General features: G+C 39.1%; 1 protein-coding gene across 7 annotated transcripts in view; it reads left to right on the forward strand.

The window, feature by feature from the left end:
* The window catches only part of LOC114667840 (neogenin-like), a 434,801-nt gene that overhangs the window by 185,909 nt on the left and 222,696 nt on the right, over positions 1-26,196 (forward strand). For all 7 annotated transcript variants that reach the window (XM_051920818.1, XM_051920819.1, XM_051920813.1 and 4 more), the window contains exon 2: positions 360-677. In XM_051920818.1, the coding sequence (XP_051776778.1) occupies positions 360-677 (318 nt within the window). The remainder of the gene's footprint in view (positions 1-359; positions 678-26,196) is intronic.

The following is a 26,196-nucleotide window of genomic DNA, read 5'->3' on the forward strand; positions in this document are numbered from 1 at the left end:
TGTTGAGATTTTGCACTGTAGATTTGAATTCCTATTTTTTAAATTAGTCACTGTTCTAAAAATTACATGAGGATTATTATTATTTATTATTTTAGAATAGTAGTCTGAGCAAGTTTCTAAGAGAGCTTTTTTCATATTTAACTCTCAATGTCCATGCAGTTTGAAAGACCTGCAACTTTGTTGTTCTTCATCCATTTTTTGATATTCAAATTTAAGAGCTTGAGCGTTCTGATTAATCCAGGGAGAGTTTCTATGTGCTTTAATCACTTTTGTTTTAAGGGAAGCCACTGCATCCAGAGTATCTCTCAAGGTCATATTATAATTAGTAATTGTGCATTTTGATTTTTTCTTTGTCTTAGGTTCTGTTGCAAGGCACTTCACTCCCTTTTGGTTCTTGGTGGAACCAGCTGACATATTGGCAGTACGAGGCTCTCCTGCTGTGCTGAACTGTTCGGCGTATAGTGACCTAGCACCTCGCGTGGAATGGAAAAAGGATGGTACTTTCTTGAATCTGGCCTCTGATGACCGGCGACAGCTACTTCCAGATGGCTCTTTGCTGCTCACCAGTGTGGTGCACTCCAAACACAATAAGCCAGATGAAGGTTACTACCAGTGTGTGGCAACAGTGGACTCCCTAGGCACCATCAACAGCAGAGTTGCCCGCCTGACTGTTGCAGGTATTATTCTTAAAGCTTTTCCTTTAGCCTCACCATCACGGGTCTGATATAGATGCTTTGGAGCAAACTCTGAGTAATTTAGTTAATCTGCTTTGCAAAAGCAGTAAATCAAAAATGTCTAAATAATTCATATGACCGAGAATAAACCAAAATTCAATGGGTAAAATGAAAGCCAGTATAATAGTAAGAAGTATCCTTCTAATGTGTTTCGTTTTGTTTTGGATACTGCTGTAGTGCAATATATATAGATTCATATTGAAGAGAAATGGGTTTAATGCCCCTGCTGGTGGGCCTTAATGAAATAATTCTTTTTTGGGTTTCCAGTTACTTAGTTAGGTAAATGTACAATGACATTTTAGGCAACCTCTATACAAATTTAAATTGTGTCCATGATTACAAAGGTTAGGATTGTATCAACACCTTAATTTTAGCAGTTCAGGCAACATTAACTTCTGAGGTTACAGACAGGGGTTGTGAATTGTTATTGTTGAATAGTGCAGTAGTACAAGTTATGCTCAATTCATGTGCAAAGTGGTATTTTTAGAGTTACTACTCTTGATTTCTGGGTGGCATTTTATGATAAACACAAGACCACTCCTGTTTTGCTACGTGGTGCATACTGAAAAGCTATTACAGATTATTTTTTTTTTGTGATAATCAAAAGCAGACTAAAACACACTAGACGGGTATTGCAGTGTCCTGAATTCAATTTGTCCATGGAAATGCCATTTCTAGCTGACTAGAATACTGTATATTTGAAACTAGGTGACAGATTGGGGTTGCATCACAATTTGAATTTGAGTAACTTTGTTTTATGTGAATTGTCCTTCCCATTGGGTGCAAATTTAGAGTCTGCTGTTGTACCGTAAGGTCCCCCTCACACAAGCCCATTTTACTGTTCGAAAAAGAGCCCTCTTTAGGGCTGCTAGCTGAAGAACCTGGTCTGTAATCCAAAGGCCCCAAGTTCGAGTCCCAATAATGACAGATTAGATGAACAAACTGAGAGGGAGCATCGCTTTGAGCGAGTTCCTGATCAGAGTCATCCTCCTTTAGTAGTTGTTTCTTTTGCATGATAAGGGAAACAAACAAGTCTGGTAATATCAAGACCCATGCTTCACAACATTTTAAGTGGAACACAACCAGAATATATGGAGGTCTGTCCTTACAACATCCACAAAGTATCCTTTGCAGGCCATATTCACCTTATGTGACATATTAAATCTGTAATATGGAGTCCATTTAAACTTGTAAAGTGTAAGGTGAGGATCCAGAATTTTGGCAGGAGGTGTATTCTTCTTTGTATAATTCCATTCAGGCATAGGCTTATGTTGTTACTAGACATATATTTTTGTGAGACATAAATGAGGGTAAATCATAAAGTAAACACAATTTGAAAATTGAGTGGTTACGGGTACAATAGATAGATAGATACTTTATTAATCCCAAGGGGAAATTCATACTACATTTGTGATGACTTATGGGTAGATTGAACATGCACAGCCCAAAGTTTTACCATTAGTCTATTTGAAGCCATGGTCAAATGAACATGGATGCTCAGCTGTGGGATTGCACCATTGTTGAACAATGCAGTGTAGTGAGATTTCCTTGGGCAGAGGCAGTGAAACCTGCTGAAAGGATGTTGGTTTTTTGCACATCAATAAGCTGTTTGGCTACCCATTTTATGCAGACTTTATGGTCTCTCAATTCATCATGCACTGCGGCATGCACAGACCCCTAGCTGATACATTAATGAGCAGCAACAGCGGACAACATAATCAGTCTGCCTTCTCTGATGAAGGCATTTGCCATGTTGAAGTCGGTTTTGTGTGTGATGTTGATGGATGCCCAGATAGAGCTTTGTCAGTTGCACTTGTTTTGCCTGCTTTAAATCTTTCTACCCATTCATAAAGTTTTTATAGAGTCTTGCTGTTTTTATTTTCGTATTCAGCCAACATCCTTCACTGAATTTCAGCAGGTTTCACAACCTCTGCCCAAAGAAATCTCTCTACACCGCATTGTTCAACAATGGTGTAATCCCACAGCAGAGTGTTCATGTTCATTTGATCTTGGCTACAACTAGACTAATGGCAGTACGCTGCGTTGTGTGTGTTTGAACTACCCATAAGCCATCGCATAATTCTTGTATTATATCAGCTTCTTTCCACTGTAGTTACCATGTAATTTTTAAATTGACTTTAGTTTTTGATTTACCCTCATATTTACTTTATATTATATATAAATAATGCATTAATCCCCAAATTAGGATGACCAAAAATTAAATAAATGCTTTGACCTAAGGGGTGAAAGGGTGGAGATACATTCTCAAATTAAAGCCGACTGACTTATAGTTGGAAGAGATATTAAATATGACTGTGTGATAAGACAGCCCCCGGGCACAGACAGACAGACAGACGCTGGATGTCCAAAAACACACACTGTTTATTCGCACAATATGTCCTGTACACAACCCAGTGCACCAATCTGCCCAAACACCGTCCCTTCTTTCCTTTACTGTCCTCGAGTCCTTCTGCCGCCTCTACTCCTCTCCCAACAAGCTCCGTCTTCCTCCTCATGACTCCGGCTCCCCGAATGGAGTGAGGCGGCCCCTTTTATACAGTACCCGGATGTGCTCCAGGTGCTCAGTGACTATCTTCCGGCTGCACTTTCTGGTGTGGCAGAAGTGCCGCATGAGCACCGGAAGCACTCCGGGTTGTCCCTGGAATTACTTCCAGCAGCACCCCCAAGTGTGGCGGAAGTGCTGCCCTCCAGGGTTCCATAATTGTCTGGGTACCCCCTGGTAGTGGCCACAGGCCCCAACAGGGATGAGCTTCCCAGCTGTGTTCCGGTGGCCCCCAAGCAGACCAGGGCGGCTGACCTCTCATGGCCCAGGGGAGGTATTGTCCCTTTCGTGGACTGTCCTGGAATCCCGGCTGGGTAGGGTCCCCAGCCGTCTGCCACACTGCCCCACCACCAGCTGAAGCCCGTAGGGCAAAGCATCCCGTCCTGCAAAGGCTGGTTTTCTCCCACATCGGGATGCCAACATACTTTTGTCCATGGTCCGGTCCTGTAAAAAAACAAGAACATCACTGGCCTCATGACACTTGTAACATCCCTGTGCCCGTGTCTCCCCAGCCGAGTTCGGGACTTCCCTGTGCCCTTGCAGAGAGTGGAAGAGAGTATGAGAGTATGTTAGCCGGCAGACCCACGTTTCTCATTGTCGGGCAGCCCGGCTTTCCTCCTCCGGGTCCTCCTTTTTCTGGGGTGCTACAACGATCTGCGTCTCCCTATAAAAGGAAAGGGGACCCCGTGGCGTCTGCACCCCTGTAGTGCGGCGCAAGCCTGTTGTTGGCTCTTGGAGCGTGGAGCTTAGTCACGCGGCACTCATCAGCCAGCGTCTTGTCTGCACCCTTGCCTTTCTCGCTCTCACTGCTGCGTCTACTGTAGGAGATGCGGTTACTCGGTGCCTCAAACCGACTGATACCGGGACCACTTAGCTCTACACTCCTCTTTCATTTACGGTACAGGTGTGGCTTACCTGCACCGCCATGTCCCTCCTGCTGGAGAATGTAACGTTGTGCCGTTCTATCCACTCCCGCAGTGAATTCAAAGGCGTGATCAGCTTCTCCTCCAGTCTCACTGTCTGACAGAGAGCTCGCATTTCCTGGAGGAGCAACTGTGCAGGCTGAAGAACCCCCTCCAGCTTACGCACAGCCGCTAACAAAACCAAAACATCAGCTGGCGGTGGTCTTACCTGTTGTTTGGCCCTACCCGCCGGCTGTGAGCTGTGGAGCCTCTGTGCAGACTCAGTCGGGTTGACGTCGGACTTAAGATGGATGTTTGTTGGCCCCGCCAGCGAGCAATCAATGATGGGGACGCAACACCCACCGTCCAATCACTTGCCTGTCTCGGGGAGGGACTTGCGGTCCTCGCCACCCTAATCCTTCCTTTGCTTGGGTCTGTTGGGGAATCGAGCACGCAGGCACTCCTTGTTCCTCCCTTCTTTGGCGTAAGACGATTGGTCTTTTTTCCCCCACCGACATCCTGCCACTGCTCCTTGGGCCGGCTTGCTTCGACCCCAGACGTGGATCCGCATAGTCCCCTTCTGAAACAAAAGCACAGGGGACAGCCAGGTACTCTCCGCCACTGGGCGTGATGCTTACCTGGGGGATCCAGTCTGCTGGAGCAACCATCCTCTGGCTGGTCTTTCCAGCCCATACGCTCACCAGGGCGCCCGCAATGGTGATGTAGGTTCAGGCTCTCACCGCTTTCGGAGCTGACCTGCTCCTCCTTCTCCACATGGATCCAGATTTAGATGTCTTTCTGGACCTTTGGTGACTGTTGAGACGAGCGGCTCTAGCGTTGTGGGTGTGCAGCTGCGTCTGTGAGCCTTTGTCCGCTGTGCCGGGCTGCCACCACAAAATTATTTTTTCGATGGGTCCCCGCCTTTTAACAGGTGGAGAGTCCTATCTGGGATGCCATTGTGATAAGACAGCCCCTGGGCACAGACAGACAGACTCTGGATGTCCAAAACACACACTGTTTATTTGCACAATATGTCCTGTACACAACCCAGTGCACCAATCCGCCCAAACACCATCCCTTCTTTCCTTTACTCTCCTCGAGTCCTTCTGCCACCTCTACTCCCAACCAGTTCCCAACCAGCTCCGTCTTCCTCCTCACGACTCTGGATTCCTGAATGGAGTGAGGCAGCCCCTTTTATGCAGTACCCGGATGTGCTCCAGGTGCTTGGTGACTATCTTCCAGCAGCACTACCTGGTGTGGCGGAAGTGTCACTTGAGCACCCAGATGCACTCCAGGTGTCCCTGGAATTACATTCAGGGTTCCATAATTGCCTGGGCACCCACTGGTGGTGGCCACAGGCACCAACAGGGATGAGCTTCTCAGCTCTGTTCCGGTGGTCCCCAAGCAGACCAGGGCGGCTGCCCTCTCCTAGCCCAGGAGAGGTATTGTTCCTCTTGTGGACCGTCCCCAGCCGTCTGCCACAACTGCATTTGCTGATCTGGTTGCCAGAATATGTTAATTTAAACAACTGGAAATTGCAAAGTTTTTTCCAAATGATGTGCTTGTGTAACACCTTTCTAGCAAATTTCCAGAGTATGGCAAGCTCATGTCTTTTTTTTTCTGACCGCCAATAGCATACTTTACTGCCTGAAGGAGTTGGTGGCCGTAAGAAAGTTTTACAAGTACACTGAGTTATTTATTTTCTTCTTCTATTCATAGTTTTATTGTTGTACTTTAAACAAGAGATATCAGACAGTTGAGCCTCTCTTGTATGATATCTGTGATGTCCAGGACACCCATGTTTCTTATTCCTCATCTCTGCATTATATATAGTACTCCCCTGTGTGTGCTCATTGGCTTTAGCTCAGATCTCGGCCCTATGGCTCTGGTTGGACTGAGTTACTGGTCATGTCACACTACACATCAGCCGGTCACAGGAGAGTGCCACACCTGCCCCCGACCTGTTAAGATTACATAAACGAAGCCTCCACTGAATATGGCACAAAATATAGAGTAACGTGACATGGTTATAGGACGCATGTTTTTAAAGCAGAGTAGGGTTTAAGAAAAATACAAAAGGGGACATGAGTAGGTGGTGGTTTAAATACTGGGAAGTGCAAATTTTCCTGATGTAAATGGTGGAAATATAATAAAAGATTCAGAACCACTTACCAAAAAAGTCTAAGAGGAGAGGGAGCAAGAGATTTATATATTTTTTTTATACTGGAATATTCTGTAACTGTTCATAATGCTTCTGAATGAGTATCCAGTCAACCATAGAGGTGTCTTGTTTGACAAGATCAATGGTAAATATGATGGCCGTTTTGAAATACAGCAGAGTTTAGTTGCTTCCGAGTTTTTTGTCTTTGTGCTTGTCAATTTGAAGCTCCTTCAGTTACCATGGAGATCCCTTGTATGGGTCACTCTACTAACTAGTGTTGAGCAGTACTACTGAATGCTTATTCATCATCCTCTCTGAGACCACCTGAAATAATTGTTTTCTAAAATGATGATTTTCCTTTTGTTACCTATAAGATTACTGTATGAAGAGTGAGAAGCAAAGAAACAATTCAGTAACCTATTGTTGTACTTTCATAGTAACACTGTTTGGGAAAGAGACAGTATTTTTACTAACATTTTTTATTTCTATTTATTTATTTTGTTTTAGATATAGCCTTACTAGTTGACTATGTTTATATTGTAGTTCTTGATTAAGAAGACATCAAATTACATCAGTGTCCAGCATTTGCTACCTACTGAAACGATCCATCCATCCATCCATCTAAATTCAAAAAGTATTCAGCCCTTTTCACTTTCTGTGTGCTTTATTGTACTGTAGAATTAATTCTAAATAGGCAAAAATGGCAAATTTATCTATCAGTCTACACTCAATTACCTATGATGACAAAGTAAAAACAAAGGTTTGAAAATTTATTAAAAAATCAAAAACTGAAATCTGTAAATTATGTAAGTATTCAAACCCTTAATTTAGTACTTTGTAGAAGCCCCCTTTAGCCACCATTAAGCTTTGGGTTTTCTTGGGTAAGTTTCTACAAACTTTGTATACCTGGATTTGGCCAGTTTATCGCATTTTTCATGGCAGATCCTCTCAAGTTCTGTTATATTGGATGGGAAGTGTCTGTAAACGGCCTATTATGAAGTTCCCCCACAGGTGTTTTAAGTGTTTAATTTTGTGCTTTGGGTGGGCCTTTCAAGGACACAGAGTTTTGTCCTAAAGCTAATCCAGTGTTGTGTTGGCTGGAACCACCTCTATGCTTCACTGTAAGGATGATATTAGGTAGGTGATGAACATTCATCAGACATTTTATGCTTGGGGTTCTTCTCATCAGACCAGAACAAATGACATTTGGCAAACTTCAAGTGGGTGGTCAAACCTTTTACTGAAGAGTGGCTTCCATCTAGCCACTCTATCATAAACATTTCATTGATGGGGTGCTGCAGAAATAGTCATCCTTCTAACAGGTTTTCCTGTTACAGGAGAGGACTTTTAAACTCTGTTTGGAGTGAGCATTGGGTTCTTGGTCACCTCCCTTACCCAAGACTTTGCATGCCCAGGTACTAAGATTGGACAGATGGCCAATTCTAGGATGAGTCCTATCATTTCAAAATTATTGAGGCCACTGTTTTTCTGAGAACTTTCAAAGCTTTAGAAATGATTTTTTTAATGAATTTGCAAACCTTTATAAAAACATGCTTTCTCATTATTATTAAGGATTACTAAGTGTATATTGATAAAAATTGTAATTTTAATATTTTTAAAATTACATCTACAAGACAAAGTGTGCAGAGAGTGAAGTGGTCTGAATATTTTCTGTGTATATAAAAATAATTTGTGCATATTTTTCCACACTCTGGTAGTCTGCTATTGCATCAAGTGCAAACGAGCCTAGTGCCTGTTTGGTCCCAGCTTGCATCTGTATGTGTGAATAGTATGAGGCACCACTTCTTGGCAGCTTAATTGTTTGGCTTCTATTGAATAGCCTGGCAAATGCTGCGTAGGTGTTTTAGGCTGCTTGCTTTTTACATGCTGTAACGTGCTATTCCCAAGTACTGTATGTCAATGGAAATGACGTGAAATCAGCAAGCTGCCCATCTTAAAGTTTATTGTGATAATTTATTAGAAAAAACAGATATCACATCCATATGCTAGGTTGTTACATGTTTATACTTGTTTGTTTTATGGTTGAAGTACCAGGAGTATTTCTAGATAAATGTGGTTATAACAGATACGTCCTATTCCACAGAGCTCCCTGCTGTCTGATATTAGTGTGTGTTTTGAGGAGGACTGACATCTTGCTAATGTGCTTTTAATATCTAGCTAATGTCACCCTGCCTTCATTGAAGAAGGGCAGTTGTTTTTTTTTTTGTTTTTTTTTGTTGTTTTTTTTTATTATTCATTCACCAGGAGATCCAGCATGTCCACCAGCAGTTGTTCTGGTTTGACATTATGCTCCCCTTTCACATATCTTTATCTTATTAAATTCCGCTCCACAGTCCAGTACCTTCTTTTGTTTTTTTATTTCCTGAGCCACTGCTCATTCCTTCATCAGAGAGTATGCTTTGTTGCATCTTTAAATGCTGCAGTAACCTGTTTTGTTTTTGTTTTATGTGCCCTCACAGGAAACTGAACATGTTTGATTTTGATACATCAGTTGGAATAATTGAAATACTGGGGCTTAATACATCAGTGGAATGGATAGTGTTATTGTCAGATTAAGAAAATGCTTGTGTGGTTGTGTTTTACTTAATAAATGAAACATAGCGGAAGAAAGACATCAGTATAAAAATGCTTGAAATGAAATGCATTTTACTACAGTACATAAGGAAAAAATCCTCTTTTTGTTTATAATAATTTGTGCAATTTACATAGTTTATAAACATATTTTTTAATTTTTTTGCTAAGTCAAGTGACAAAATGTATGTAACACCCAACCCACAATCTCCCATTAGCTGACTTGCATATGGAGTTGCGTCTACATCGCTTTGCTTTCTACACAATATAAAATGAGCGTGTAATATTTGAAGACCACCATAACACCGAGACAGTAAAATGATTTTAAAATTCATAAATTTATATTATATGCAAAAAATCTGCTTGTGCTGTAGAACTTTTCATAAGTGCTAAATGGCATATGTTAGTCCAAAAAGCAAAATAGTTCAAATCTGTTGAGCTGTCCAGTACAGCCGTACAAGTATAAAACCATTGTTGAAGGAGCTCAGCCACATAAACATGCTTTAGCTGCATTTTCCCAAAATTACCAAAGTTCTGCAGCTTTAGTTTGCTTCATGATTCCACAGACCAAATATCTTCGATATTAAAAGCTTTAGTAAAAGTTCACAGTAAAACAGTTCACACAAAAATAGAGAAAAATTAGATATTGCAAAGTAAAGAAAAGAACTTTTATAGCTTATATCTTGTTTTGTTTCTTTAAGTTTGCTTACAGTCAAACTATTTCTAAGCGGTCAGAAAATTGTGTGCCTATTCCATTCACAAACTGCAAATGGGTCTATCAGTCCTTGCTAGCAATGAGACATATTCCAAACACACACTGACTCAGTTAACACACTGAATCACTGATATAGCAAGAAAATTCTATCTCATATTAACTTACAGGGGGTGAAAGGCTACACCATAATCTATAACTATGAAAGAAAACTGTATTTTGTTCTACTAAAGCAAACATTAGTCTGAGTTTAGCTTAAAGCTTTATCCTTCTAAGATTGGCTCTTACACACATATAACTGGTAATATGAAATAATAGTGGATTATTATGCCGTCTAGGTAAAGCCTAAAACAGAAGTGAATGTTTGACTTGTACTTTCATCAAAACAAAAATGAGACTCTCTTTGCTTATATAGATTGATGAATATCTAGTACTTTACTGATTTAGTTCTGCATTTCACATTCAAGTAGCAGGAAAATCTGCACAACCAGCAAACTGCAGACACTGGATATGTGACTTTGCCACAGAGACAAATGTCTGCAGTCTGCCATTTCAATCAGTAATGTAGACTTCTCCACAAATTCCACTTAAGGCATCTGACATTAATATGCTGAAAACAGGTTCCACACACTCCAACCTATATCAATTCTTTGCTTTACAGGTTTGTCTGAAGGCTACAGTATGTGCAACACTGAAACTTAGACAATGGACAAGAATTAGTTTGTTTATTAACCAAATGGCTGCCTTCAAATTGTGTATTAAACAACAACAGCAACAACAATTTATATTTTGCATAGCCCAAAATCACACAAGGGGTGCTGCAGTGGGCTTTAACAGGCCATGTTTTTTGACAACCCCACAGCCTTGAGTTCCTAAGAAGACAAGAAAAACTCCCCCAAAAAAACCCTTGTCAGGAAAAAAATGGAAGAAATCTTAGAAAAGGCAATTCAGAAAGAGACCCCTTTCCAGGTAGGGTCAGCATGAAATGGGAGTCAAAAATGGGGTAAATTCAATGCAATGCACAGAGTAAGTAATCCTCTTCACAGATCTAGATGGCCAATCAATCATTGACATGTCAAAAATACTATTCAAAATGCAAGAGTAGACTAATATATAACTATATATGAGCATTCGAATTTGTTCAGAGTCCTGGGGCCTCATGTATAACACCGTGTGTAGAACTCGCACTATAACATGGCATAAGCACAAAAGCAAGAATGTGCATACGCACAGAAAAATCCAGATGCAGGAATCTGTACGTACGCAAACTTCCATGTTCTTCCGCTACATAGATCCAGATCAGCGTGAAAAGTAACACACGTGCATGCGCCTTCTGTCCCGCCCCAACTCCTCCCAGAATTACGCCTCTTTGAATATGCAAATCAATATAAATAGCCTTCTGTGAAAAGACAATGGGAAAGGCACGGGGGAAAATATAAGAATTTCAGCGAATACCAAGTGGAGGCAAAGGAAAAACGTACTATTTGTTGGTTTAAACAGTGGTATAATCAACAAAGGGAAGTTGATCGAGTGACAGAGTTTCGGAGAAACTCGAAAGCTCAAGTTCACAAAGTCGCACAGTGCACGAAATAAAAAAGAAGTCACATATCAAAATCGCCGTGAAAAGGCAAGTCGTAGCCCACCGTCTGAGTGTCATATGAAAGCTTATTAGGGTACAGACAAAAAAAATAGGCACACAGTGGGGGAAAAAAGCACGAAATGTCAACTTTAATCTCGAAATTTCCACTTTAATCACGTAGTTTATTTTTCCATTAAAGTAGAGCATCATAAACTTCATCTTAAAATCGTTTAATTTATTAGTTTCTCAAATCCCATTGTAACTAAAGTAGCACGTTAAATGCTTTGTTCTGTATTTGATCTTCTATGTGCTCTGTGTGTGAATCACTACCTGCTTCTTAAACGGGCTTTCTCTTTCTCTGACAGGACACATAATCCATTACATTCTTGATATTACAGCTCTCTGAATAATTAAAATACTGAGATGTATACGTGATATCTTTTTCATGATGATAGGAATAAAGCATGTTATTAAACATGGGAACACGTTGGCGCAGTGCTTGTTCATGTCTGACGCAAGAGGCTTGCTGCGCCATGCGCGACCTTCGATGAAATAATTTATTACAGAAGTACTGTCTCTTTCAAACGTACTAACCTCCAATTCCTGTCCTTACTTTTCTTTCTCTAAATACCCAATCGCCACACAATCAGCTCTGTAATAAACGTGAAGCCATTTGTAAGCTTAGAACGCTGATTCTTCAAAACTTTTAAGGATCATTGAAATATCTTCGTAGTACATGTTTAATTATTCTATCCGTCTATCCTTCCAGTGTCGCGTCAGCACCAGCAAGAATACAACGCAACGCAGGAACAAGCCCTGAACTAGCTAGCACTGCGGCACCGTGTCCTCACATGTTTAATTATTAACAGTACAGATTATTTAAATGAAGTTAAAGTTTTATCTGTATAATGTAATCAACATATTTTGCTGCATTTCATCTTAAAAATGATATCGTCATCATATGTAAATACACGCTTTATAAAGTGCCGCAGGTTGTGCAGTATTATAACTATAGTGCAAGTTTACAGTGAGGTAATTATACTTATAAGTACAAACAGTTCTACATGAAGCACTTGATGGACTGATTGAGTGCATTTATAGTTCTTGGGATGAAACTTTTTCTAAACCGCGAAGTCCGTACAGGAAAGTCTCTGAAACGTTTTGCCGTGGTCTCAGGCAGCATCTGCTTCATGCTGTATACCAATAATTCTCTTTCCAATTAGCTGCTGCTGTGATTCCCCACTCAGATACAGTGAAATAAATACTCCGAGTGGTGCAGTGAGAGTAATATGGAAAAATATGATCTGCTGTGGCAACCCTTAACGGGAGCAGCTGAAAGAAGAAGAAGATGCATTGAGAGTAACAACGCTAAAGCAGTTATGGTATTTGGGATACTATGGCTATTCCCTGGACCATTATATTGCTGCAGGTTAATTACAATCAGATGCATTACACTAATAAACAATATGCAGTTAGTTTCAGTGTATTTATAAAGCCGCATCAGGAATGTGGATCTAAGAAAGAAAAGGTGACCACACAGGAACAGTAGCACTGCTTTGACGCTGGGTGACGTATGAGGTACTGTGGAAATGTGCGTGGCTTTACGCCAAGTTTAGACATAAATACAATTAATCCGTTCCAGACCATACAAACTGTATGTAAATATATATATTTTTTTAAGTTTTTAAGCACAAATATAGTTAATGAAACCATAGAATGCACAGCTTAATAGTAAACTAAATGTAAAAACATTGAATAACACTGAGAAAACCTTGAACAACAGAGAAAACTAACACTGCAATAGTTCGTGCTATAGCGCTACCAACCGCTGGCTAAAAACCTTTTTTTTAATGAGTTTTAAGCACAGGGAAAAAAAATGACCATTTGAAAAAAATCCGTAATTTAATAAACCACCAAGAAAAGTAACATTGCAACAATGGATGCTACGAACCGATCGCTGTAAACAGAAGTGAAAACAAAATCAAGCCCAGTGCATTCTTTAACTGCCTTCCTACCTTATGCGTCCAGCTCTCTCTCTCGCGCTGCCTGTGAGTGCGTCTCTCTCTCTCTCTCGCGCTGCCTGTGTGTCTGCGTCTCTCTCTCTCTCTCTCTCTCTCTCTCTCTCTCTCGCGCTGCCTGTGTGTCTGCGTCTCTCTCTCTCTCTCTCGCTGCCTGTGTGTCTGCGTCTCTCTCTCTCTCTCTCTCTCTCTCTCTCTCTCTCTCTCTCTCTCTTGCGCTGCCTGTGTGTCTGCGTCTCTCTCTCTCTCTCGCGCTGCCTGTGTGTCTGCGTCTCTCTCTCTCTCTCTCTCTCTCTCTCGCGCTGCCTGTGTGTCTGCGTCTCTCTCTCTCTCTCGCGCTGCCTGTGTGTCTGCGTCTCTCTCTCTCTCTCGCGCTGCCTGTGTGTCTGCGTCTCTCTCTCTCTCGCTCGCTCGCTGCACAGGAAATGCACAGGGAGAAACTGAACATGTACAAACCGAAAGGGAAACTGGCTTGTTCGTATACAGAGTGTGTGGTCGTGAACCGAGGCAAAAGTTTGCCGAACTTTTTGGTCGTAAACCAATTTGTACGTGTACCGAGACGTTCGTGAACCGAGGTTCCACTGTATTTGTTAAAAGTAGTGTTTTGAAATCTGCCCTTAACTTAACTGGGAGCTAGTGTAAGGACTTAAGAACTGGAGTTATGTGTTTGTATTTTCTTGTTTTTGTAATAATTCTTTCAGCAGCATTTTGGATTAACTGGAAGCTGTATAAAGAACAATTTGAACATCCAGTGAACACTGCATTGCAATAGTCAATACTACTAGAAATAAATGCATGAAATAATTTTTCAGTATCCCATATATTTAGAAAACTCCTTAATTTCCCAAAATTTTTAAGGTGGAAGACAATTGGACAATTTTGTAATGTATGCTTTGAATGACATACTGGAGTCAAAGATGTACGCCTAGATTGCGTGCTCATTCAGTTGAGTTAACGGTGATTCCAATAACCTGTTGCGATCAGTATTATTCCCTCCAATAATTAACATCTGTTTTATTTGTGTTTAAAGACAAGTAGTTTGCATCCATCCACTCCTTTAATTCACTAGCACAACTAATTAAAGACAAAATCTGAGAAACTTCATTTGGTCTAAACAAAAGGTATCATCTGCGTATGAATGAAAACTAATGTTATGTTTTCTAATGATCGATCTCAGTGGAAGCATATAAAGTGAAAACAGTAAAGATCCCAGTACTGAGCCATGCGTGACACCATATCTCACATCTGTGTATAATGATGGAGTACTCCCTGCACATTTCTGTATGCACTGGAAATGATTTGTTAAATAGAAGTAAACCAGGCAAGGACATTGCCTGTAAGCTCACTGTCATTTTTTAGCCTGTGTAGTAAAATAGAATGGTCAGTGGTGTCAAATGCTCTGCTTAAGTGTAACAAAATAGTGATAGTTGTATTTCCTTCATCAGAAGATAAAACATTAAAGAGATTCACCCTCCATATAATGAAGCTTGTCACAATATAGCACTACAACACTGGTTGTAACCCCCAGATAGGGATGTGCTAGCAAAGTGCAATAAAAATGTTACAATATTAACATGCTTATTAAAAGTTAAGAGCATAATTGCCGCAAAAAGAAAACATTATACCACAGCATGCCTAATTTAATCCAAAACCTTTAATGGCCATAATAACAGAAGGTCAGGTTTGCTCAATTTTGTAATTCTAAACAATTTTAAAATACCTTGGCATGTTTGCTTTTGCTGTAGATTCTGAAATGGGAATATGCAGACTTAATGGTTAAATTAATTTTATCCCCCAAAATGGTATTGCTGTGCTGATAGAAATTGCCACAAAAAGCACTGCTACTTACTGGGACTCTTAAGTCTAGGGCTTGTAGTTTTCACCCTTGGAGAAAAGACACAAAGTCAGATTGATTGACAGCTCTAAATTGCCCTTTTCAGGGGGAGAGCCGTTCATTTCACTCTATGTAGATTCCTGGTTCTATGACCCTGCACAAGGGTAAAGCGCATATAAAAATTAGATTTGTCAACCATGTTGTCAGACTAATTAGCATGAAATTCTTAAATAGAAAGCACCCAGTGTTCAACAGCACTGCCACGAGGGTAGAACCATATCAGAGTAGCCTTGTAAAAGCCCTTATTTTAAAACAAATGTGGTGGACATCATTCTGTTTGAATGCAATACAAATATAAATCAGGTACAGATTAACGGATGAAGAAACAAGATGGGCCTTGCTGTTGTGTCACTCTTACTGTCTGTGCTTTCAGTTTACCTCTGTGCTTATAGCTTGTCACCATCACCAACACCTTTATACAATCCAGTCAGCAATTGTGGTCAAAAGCTACTTCACAATGAGCTCTCAGGAGTCTGAATTCAGACACATGTAGCAAATCCACTGGAATTTTTCTTGAATGGTCTCAGCACAACCATTTCAAAGCAGTAAAATATTTCTTAGGCAAGAATTCTCTGGCAAAGTTCTGCTTTCTTCTTAAATACTATTATCAATTGAAATCCTCTTAATTGAACAGAAATGTAAAAGTGTGGCATTTGTAGAATGAAGACTCGTTGAAGATTGATGTTGAATGATGTTCTAATGACAGCCACTTGCTGCTACTTCTATGCCTTCAATTTCCATAACTGATAGTGGAATGTCACTTTTTTAAAAAAAATGTTATTTGTGAAGTATGTGTACTTGTGTAGGTGAACCTACATGTAAAAACACTTTATTCATGTACTTTTCAAATTGGGTTTCTTTTTATTTACTGATTTATCAGCACGTTATCCTCCTCTTTCATGGCCTGTCTTTCGATGTAGTTACAAGTCAACAGATCAAAAGTATAATGGAAATTGAGTGTAAAAATTTGAATGAACCTTCTGTGTAACCATTTAGAGTGAAAACAGCTTTTTTTTTTTGTGGTTACCATAGTAATCTGGCACCCAAGATTTGTCAAATCCCACCGTGTCGCTTCCTTTGTGCTTTATGATTGCTTCCTGCTTCCAGCAGCATACACAACAAATGATCTTCGAGGAGTTTTGCAGGTGCTTGCTACAAATAGAAATCCAAGTGCAGGTAGAATAATGTAGGTTTACACAAATCACTACAACCTAATCTACTCTATTTAAAAACTGATGTTTTTTTTAAGCAGGTAATTAGTGGATTTGCTACACGATTGGCAAGTAATAAAAAGGTTAAATGTGCTAGCACTAAAAGGCCCATTACATTAAAAATGCACTGGAAATTGCAGCTTGATGTGACCTCTGAGATGTACAGCAATATAAAATGGAGTACTCTGACAAATTGATGCAGAATATGTTTGATGGATGAGTGAAAGTATATATCTCTTCTTGTTTTGTCCACTCTCTCTCATGGAAATATTGCCCTGGCTTCTGATAATAAAGGGTCCACTTTTTATTAATTATTATTTTTTTAAATTTGGTTGGTGCTGAGAGACAAATTTATTATTGTGAAGGAGGAATGGTTAATCTCTCAGCATGACTGTGCACCAATATCTATTCACAGGCCATTCCAATTAAATGATAGGGCAGCGCTTGAGAGATCAGTAATGACTGTTCTGTCTCTTGTCACACTGGCAAGCGTGATAAAGTGCTATGGATTTAACCCAAGAAAAACATGCTGGAAAATTTTAAGTATATTTGTGTTTGTGTGTGTTTATATGCATGTTTGTTCCATTTTGAGTATTTTTATATTTTAAGTGTAATATACCTAAAGTAAAAGGTAACATTAAATAGAACCATAATCACAATGAAGTATCATACAAAGATGAATATATTTAATGACAGTAATTAGTAATACACTGAAGTATTTGTATGTCTTAATTTATTTGCCTTTTCAGTTTGTGTAGTTTTCTAGCTCTAAAAATGAAGGGGAAAAAAAACAGAGGCATGTATGTTTTGTATGAATTTGTGTGTGTTTTCTATATGTTTGTATGTAGCTTTTTGCACAGATGTATTTGTAAGTATAGAACATTTAATGTAACTGTCCATCATAGACATTAGATTCCATACACTTTATTAATCCCATGGAAAATTCAGATGCATACAGCAGCAGAAACCGAAAACAAGGGTAGAAACTCAAGGACAAATAATTCAATCAATCAATTAGTAAGTAAAAATAAATGTCTTTTGTGCTGATATTTCAGCATGAACATTAAGAGATTATTGGGAAGAAGCATTGAATTGCCCTGATAACAGCTGGGCAGAAAACACCCCAAAGGCACTTCTTAGCACACTGTGGTGGAATAAGCCTTCGACTAAAGTGCTTCAAGAGTGCGCTTCATAAAGGTCTTTTTTCATGATGGCATCCATTTTTTCCACCTTCTTCCTTTAAACAACAGCTTCCAGTGTGTCCAGCATTTGCCCTGTGGTGAATCAGGCTTTCTTGATAAGTTTGTTCAGGCATTGTGATTCTTTTAAGCTCATGTTGCTTCCACAGGAGCCAACAGTGTAGAACAACACATTGGCTACTATTATGGAGTAATGCAGCATTTCCATCAGCTGGCTGCATATATCAAAACTCCCAAGTCTACTTGGGAAGTACAGTCTGCTCTGACCCTTCTTGTACAACACCACTGTGTTGTCAGACCAGTCCAGTTGGTTTTTTTTTATGTGAACCCATAGAGAGCTGTAGCTTTGTACCACTTACACTTCCTTTCCCACAATGGTGACTGGTTTCAGAGGCTCCTTGGCATGCGGGAAGTCTACCACCAGCTCTTTTGTCTTGCTGATGTTGAGTTGCAGGTTGTTGTCCCAGCACAATAAGACAAAGACCTCCATTAGCAACACATACTGTACTTAATCGTATCCCCAAAAAGAAATAATTTTTCATTTTCATACTTGAATGAAGGCACACTATGCTGATGTCTTGGATTATGACCCATATCTTAATATATATTGCTGTCATTTTCTGAGTATACACACTTTTTCATTTGCGCGTGTTTGTGTGGGTATTCTCCTCACTGATCCTTCATGTTTATGTAACACTGAAATCATAAGCAGAAGCAGATTTTTTTTCCTAGTTTTGGCACTTGGTTCTGTGGGTTTTTGGCATGCATGCCAGTTTTGAGTTTTTTGATCACAGCTTATGTTGGATTTTTAAGTAAGCAAACAAAAAGATTACAGGCAACCAGCACTACTGCTGTCTCCAGATTTAAAATAAAAAAAAATTGAAAAAGCCCATCAACATAGTAATGCAAAAAACACAGTAAAGCCGACGAATCCTTGAATTTCAGAAATTTCACAGCAGGTTTTCTTCATTGAAATCATATCTCTGTTTCCCATATTGATCTGCTGCTGTGAATCAGAAGTTGAACGAAGGCTGGGTGGTTATGGTAGGTATTTTGTATGTGTATATGCAATTAATCAATTTAGTGTAGATTTTACATTTTTTATATGGAAATCTTAACTAGATAGAGGTCATTCATATATAATACAGTCAAACTGAAAAATAAAATATACAGATATCTGGCATGATCTTTGATCTTTTGTTTTTTGTGTGTGGGAGTTTAGGGTTGGCTTCTCCTCACCTGTCATATTTACTTTGCCTATTTGTACATTTCCTAGATTTTTTTATGCAAAGTCGTACTTGCTCATGATTTCCAAAGGTTACTTTTGTGTCCTTGTTACCTGTAACTGGACAGACAGTATGAATAAGCATACTGTAAATAAGCCTTACTTCTGATTGGAAGAATGTAGTAGGTGGAGTTTAATGAGGAGTTGTAGGACAAGAAAGCAGTTCTTAAAATTGTATTTTGATTTGGAAGAGGCAGCTAGAACTGCCAGTACTACTGATTTTATAGCCATAAATGTAACAATTACATCTTTGATTGTCATGTCTTTCATTTTGGAATCATAGTGATTATATAGTATATCTGTTAGGACTTGAACTGCATGTCATTGTTTTGTTAAGTTTTCATCTCTTGTGCAGTGTTTTGGCAATATTAATTCTACTATTACTATTTCCTGCAGATATGAGTATTATGTTGCATTTAATGTTAAATAATAATTAAAATAGTTTGTCTGTTATATAAGTTTGTCTGTTATATAAGTTATTATTTTTTATATACAATTTAATTTTCTTTGGTTTGTCTTCACCATCTTCTTCTTCCGGCTGATCCCATTATGGGTTGCCACACCGGATCATCTTATTCCATATCTTCCTGACCTTTGCATTTTGCTCTGTTACACTCATCACCTGCATGTCCTCTCTCACGACAACCATAAACCTTCTCTTAGGCCTTTCTCTTGCCTGGCTACTCTATCCTTAACACTAGAATTACCAGAGTCTACGAAAAAACTCGTAGATCCGGCCCACCTTAAAATCGTTCTCACCTCTCTTTTGTCTTCTAAATATGCCGATTAAGACGAGCAGCAAAAAGCCGGCTATTCCATCCCCCACCATTGCAAAACGTTCACTAAGTTTTCCCAGCTCATGCCTTGTTTAATTATCTGGGAGTGACTGAACTGGAGTTTTAGAGTGGAAATAATAGATCGTTATTTGGAACACACGCATTTCATGTGTGTTCCGTTTCTACAGTAATCTGTGTAAACACATGGTTAAAGCAGAAACATTTTCATATTTTAGTAATAAATGTTACTAAATGTAGGCATAAACTATAGAATGTGTCCACTCTAAAACTCCACTTCACCCCCAGATAATCAAACAAGGCATGAGCTGGGAGAAATTTGTACACGTTCTAAGTCAGTGGGGGGATGGAATAGTCGGCTGTTTGCAGCTTGTCTCTATCTGCACATTAAGAGGACAAAGGACGCTGGCGGAGAGGTGCGAACGGATTTAAGAAGCGATTTAAGGTGGGATGGATCTACGAGTTTTTTCGTAGGCTCTGGTAATTCTAGTGTTAATATCCTTCTCCCAATATACCCAACATCTCTCCTTTGCAAATGTCCAAACCAACGCAATCTCCCGTATTTTTGCTCTTCATGTTTTTTTTCGAGAAGATTTTATAAATTAGCAAGACCCTAGTCTTGTGTGGCCAGACATCAGTTCCAGACGTGTGTATCCAACACACGTTTGGATACAACCTGTTAAAGTTTGTAGTGAATAGCAGCAAAAACTGACACTGCAAAGGCTCACCCCACAAGGTTTCTTTCTAAAAATCCACCTCCAGTTCCTGCAGTCTTTGCACTTTAAACCGCCGGAATTTCAGGAAGAAAGCAAAAGAAACTGAACTAACTTGAAGCTTAGAGAAAATAAAAAGCTAAAATTGCTGATATACAGTAAATTCAGGAGCTCCGTAGCACCAGGAAACTGAAGCTATTGATCAATTTGTACATTGTAATGAGCGCAGTGGCAGAAGAGAAAGACACACATAGACCAGTGTAGCTACTTGGCCTCACACATTTGTGGAGTGCTTCTCTCAGCTATAATATCTTTCTGTTATTTTGATTACTGCATCACTAACATGGCATAACAACATCCAATAAGAATTTAGATAAGCAATTTGGTATATGCATATACTATATGTCAGAATGCTGTGACTATATTCTGCGATGGCATGTTTGCATTTCCAATTACACAGCAATGTTAGCTTCATTTAGTTATTTGTTTAGATATGCAGTGAGAAGGTGGATGCAGTATAGCTTCGTTAGTTCATCTGCTGGTGTCGTTATGCACATGTACTGATTTGGGTGTGTTGAGTAATGAAATCTGCATCTTCTATGGCTCTTTATTATCAACTCTTTTTACAGCAGTCCTTTTCTCCTCCTTTTGATGAAATGTGACATGTTGTTTACCTTGTGTTTCTTGTAAATTATATTTTCATGAACATAGCTGCCAGTTCTTTCAAGCTCACATCGAATCCAAGACAATTGATGTAACTGAACAATAGCAGACATAGAACCTGTAACAACACATTGTCACTTTTACCACTAGACTATTATTGTTTTCAAATACCAGTACCTGATATAACCAAAAGGTGTTTCACTTGCAACAGGTTATATTTATTTTTAAAACGCTCAGCATGCTGTCTCCACACATAAGCATTTATATATTTAATGCAAGAAATTTTAAACACATACCTAAAGCAGAAACTTTTTCCATGTTATACTAATAATAAAGAGATGTGTATAATGTATGGAGACTTTAGTCCTAATATCAAATAAACACATGTGCCTTTGTTCAAGAATATAACCTAAGAATAGAAAAAAGCTTTTGATTTACATGTTGCTGTCAATGAGTTAAAAACTCAAGCTCAGATGTCAATCGACAGGGAGTTTACACGTATTCTTGAATGGTGCTGAGGTAAAAACTGACCCGAAGGTCCCAGGTTCGAGACTGGGCACTCCACGTTTTGAGTAGTGAGCTGCTATTTATTATATTGTTTCTACAATATAATAAAAAACATATATTTGATTTTGAATCTGTAACACCCAGTGTAAATTTTGGCTACTGGTAAACGTTAGCAGTTGTTTTTTTTATTATTCAGTTTTATTCTCTCAGTGACGTTCATGTAGTACAATGAACTTGCCTCTCCCTCTTTGAGTTGATGGCATTTATCTCCATTCTTTTCACAAGAGCTGTGGCTGATGCCTGCTCAGAACTATTTGTTGTACAGGTGATCAAAGATACAATGTCCCATGACCGCTACCAGACTGGACAAAGGCAGGACTGTAGCAACAGACAGCTTCTTCACAGCGCTTTCGCTGGCTAATAGACTGCTGTGACGCAATCCAACTCTGCTTAGCACCAGAAGTAAACTGGGACTTCCACCTTCTGCTATAGTCACTTCATTATGCGAGCAATTCGCCATGCCAGTGTTTCGATCTTACAGCACCGTGCTGAAAGTGTATGTGCCCAAAAAGAAGAAGCCTTTTGATTTCAGTCTAACAGCTGGTGTAAAGTTTGGGCAAATACGTGTAAACTCCCTGTCGACATTTGACATCCACATGGTAATTGAATGCTTTTTTTTTCTTATATTCTTGAATAAAAGCACATGTGTTTGATATTTGGACTAAAGTCTTCACACATTATATATTTCTCATCATTATTAGTATAACATGGAAAAAGTTTCTGCTTTAGGTATGATGATGTCGGGTTCAAGAGGTTCCCAAAAACGAAGAGGGAGCATGGAGCCTATCTGCACTGTCGCACCTTCCTGGTATAATATACAGGGGCAAAGATGAAATGAATGTTAGTCTATAGTAGTGGTTTTCTACCTGTGGGTCACAGCCCCTTGTGGGTCTGCTAGGCTGTGCATGGTGCTGCGATGGCAGTCCTGGTGAAGTTATTTATTTATTTATATATTTATATATCTATATCTATATATATATATATATATATATATATATATATATATATATATATATATATATATATATATATAATATAAATAATAAAAATTCCAGTTTTAAAGATTGACTTTAAATTACCCCACATAGTTTTAAAATTAACATGTACATGTATCAGAAAATTTTCTTCAGTTGTTGCATAACTGTAGTATAGACTAGAGCAGCATTTTTCAACATGAATGATATACAAGCAGCTGTCAGGAGGTACGTTGTAATGACTGGCTCATAGTACCTTGGTGGGATGCTCCACATCCTGGGTTGAGGCCTGGAAATAGCTTAGACTTTGCCAAGTCAACCCTGTACTCCACACTCATCAGGTTTCCCAATTGATGATCTTAAGATAGTAACTGACAAAATATAACAGTGGAAGGATAATATAATGTAAAGAAAAATGAGTATAAATATATATATATATATATATATATATATATATATATATCTATATATATATATATATATATATATATATATATATATCTATATCTATATATATATATATATCTATAATAATAAAAGGCAAAGTACTCACTGACTGACTCACTCACTCACTCACTGACTGACTCATCACTAATTCTCCAACTTCCCATGTAGATGGAAGGCTGAAATTTGGCAGGCTCATTCCTTACAGCTTACTTACAAAAGTTAGGCAGGTTTCATTTCGAAATTCAAAGCGTAATGGTCATAACTAGAACATATTTTTTGTCCATACACTGTAATGGAGGAGGCGGAGTCACGTATCACGTCATCACGCCTCCTACGTAATCACGTGAACTAAAAACAAGGAAGAGATTTACAGCACGAGTCACACACGGGAACGAAGGTAAATGACGTTAATTTTTGACTGTCTTTTAATACTGTGTAAGCATACATATTAACACATGTGCAATTAAACGTGTGCATTTACGGGGTGATTTCTCAGGCTTAAAAGCTGACCTTTTATCAAACGCGGGAACAAAGGTAACTGACGTTGTTCACTGTCTTTTAATACTGTGTAACCATACATATTAACACATGTCCAATTAAACGTGTGCATTTACGCGGTGATTTCTCAGGCTTAAAAGCTCGCCTTTTACTAAAAAGGTAAATGCAAAACTATTTTCAATCAGTTTATTGAAACGCTCCCGTTAAGGATTGCAATAACATATTCGCGAGATAAAAGAACGAAGTAGGGGGAAATGGAGGAACAGCCGCAAACAGCGAAGAGCAAAAAATTAATTAAACAATTGAGAACGGAGCGAGTTAAGCAGACAAGCATGTTCATAAGGGAAACAAACCACGGTGTAAAACGTAAGTTTAAATAAAGTTTATAAAAACGCTCCCGCTGCGGATTGCAATAACATATTCGTGAGATAAAAGTTTAATGAGAAGACACGAGGTATAAACGAACCACACGCCGTGGCGCAACGTTAGGGGCAACAGTTTCGACCATTCTATGATCTGCTTCTCGCAACTGAAAGACGGCACATGGCGGATGTTAGCCGACTTGCTGACCGCAACGTTAGGGGCTTCAAGTATGGCGCTGACGCCACATCTCAGTGCCAACACTTTGCAGACTGTACTTAAAAGACACGCCCTCCTCACTGGACAGTTAAAAACACCAATCAAACTAACGATGACATCAAGTATTACCCAATCAAAAGTAGGAAAGGAGGCATCTTCATAAAATGCGTGTGGGATGATTTGCATGACACGCTGCTTTAAAAATAAAATGATTAAAAAAATACGGGATAAATCCCATCCAGTATTGATTCAAAACGGGACACGCAATTTCATTGTCAAACGTGGCACGATTCCGTATTTTAAAGGATGGGTGGCAACCCTACAGTGCCAGGTAACCACCCATACAATCAGATTGTGATTCAGACTAGGAATGCAATGAATGTAATTACCCCGATCTACATACAAGGCGAAAGTCTTGCAACATTCAAAGATGATGGTTTGGGATAATTAGTACTTATTAAGTACACCATGGAACATAAAAGAGCTTATGAAGCCTTGAACCGAAAAAAGCAACATCTCAGAGATCGTACAAAAAAAAAAGGAGGTAATGTCGTTTTACTCGCTGTACATTTTAGTGAAACATTACCAGTTATTCCACGAGGGAGACCAGCAGATGAACTCAACGCTTCTTTAAAATCCATGCTTCTCCCACGGTCGGTTATATGTCACGTGTTCTCGGGTAGGTACACCAAAAAATGTATACATTTAAGCATGTAATGGGCAAAGAAAAAATGAGGTATACCCGAAGGCACTGCAGTAGTACTCAATGTAACTTTACTTCTTAAATGTTAATGTTTTACTGTTTAATAATTTATACGCTTCTTATATATTGTTCAAATTCTTTTATCAAAATACCAGTGACAGCGCAATGCACGATAACATGGAGTGAATACACCATACGCATCTGCCCACGGCCACCCTGGTGTGCGCAGATAGGAGTTGATTCTAAAATAAAATAAACATAAAAAGAGTAATACAATCATCACCCATAAAGCGGATAGCAGACGTGACGTATTATATGTGTACCAGATTTCAAGTCAATAGGTGAAACGGTTTGCAAGCTACATGTGATTTAAAATCCTGGACAGACCAACGAAAAGCCACGGTAGCAAATTATACAAGAAGATTTTACTGTTTAATTATTTATATTTATATGAAATGTGCTTCTTATATATTACTTCATATTCTCATATGATAATGATGTTAATGTTGTTTATATTGATTTCTATGTTATTTTAAGTGCATCTATGTGTGTGTATGTATGTATGTATGTGTATATATATATATATATATATATATATATATATATATATATATATATATATATATAATATGTGTGTATATGTATATATAATATATCTGTATATGTGTGTATATGTGTATATGTATATATATATGACAGCAACACTCATAACAATGACAACACAATTACATTGACAATCATGTTACGTTATTTTTAAAATGTTTCCTTTACTTTTTCATAACCTCTTTAACACACTACTTCTCCGCTGCGAAGCGCGGGTATTTTGCTAGTATATAATATACAGTGATCCCTCGCTATATCGCGCTTCGCCTTTCGCGGCTTCACTCTATCGCGGATTTTATATGTAAGCATATTTAAATATATATCGCGGATTTTTTGCTGGTTCGCGGATTTCTGAGGACAATGGGTCTTTTAATTTCTGGAACATGCTTCCTCAGTTCGTTTGCCCAGTTGATTTCATACAAGGGACGCTATTGGCAGATGGCTGAGAAGCTACCCAGCTTACTTTTCTCTCTCTCTTGCGCTGACTATCTGTGATCCTGACGTAGGGGGTGTGAGCAGGGGGGCTGTTCGCACACCTAGACGATACGGACGCTCGTCTAAAAATGCTGAAAGATTATCTTCACGTTGCTACTTTCTGTGTGCAGCTTTTAAGTATGCTGCACGGTGCTTCGCATACTTAAAAGCTCAAAGGGCACGTATTGATTTTTGACTTTGTTTTTCTCTCTCCCTGCTCCTGACGGAGGGGGTGTGAGCTGCCGCCTTCAACAGCTTTGTACCGCAAGCCAAACAGCCCTATTGATTTGTTTGCTTTCCTCTCCGTTTCCTTTGAAGAGGAAGATATGTT

The sequence above is a fragment of the Erpetoichthys calabaricus genome, chromosome 17 (genome assembly GCF_900747795.2).
Source record: "Erpetoichthys calabaricus chromosome 17, fErpCal1.3, whole genome shotgun sequence".
Classification (NCBI taxonomy): domain Eukaryota; kingdom Metazoa; phylum Chordata; class Cladistia; order Polypteriformes; family Polypteridae; genus Erpetoichthys; species Erpetoichthys calabaricus.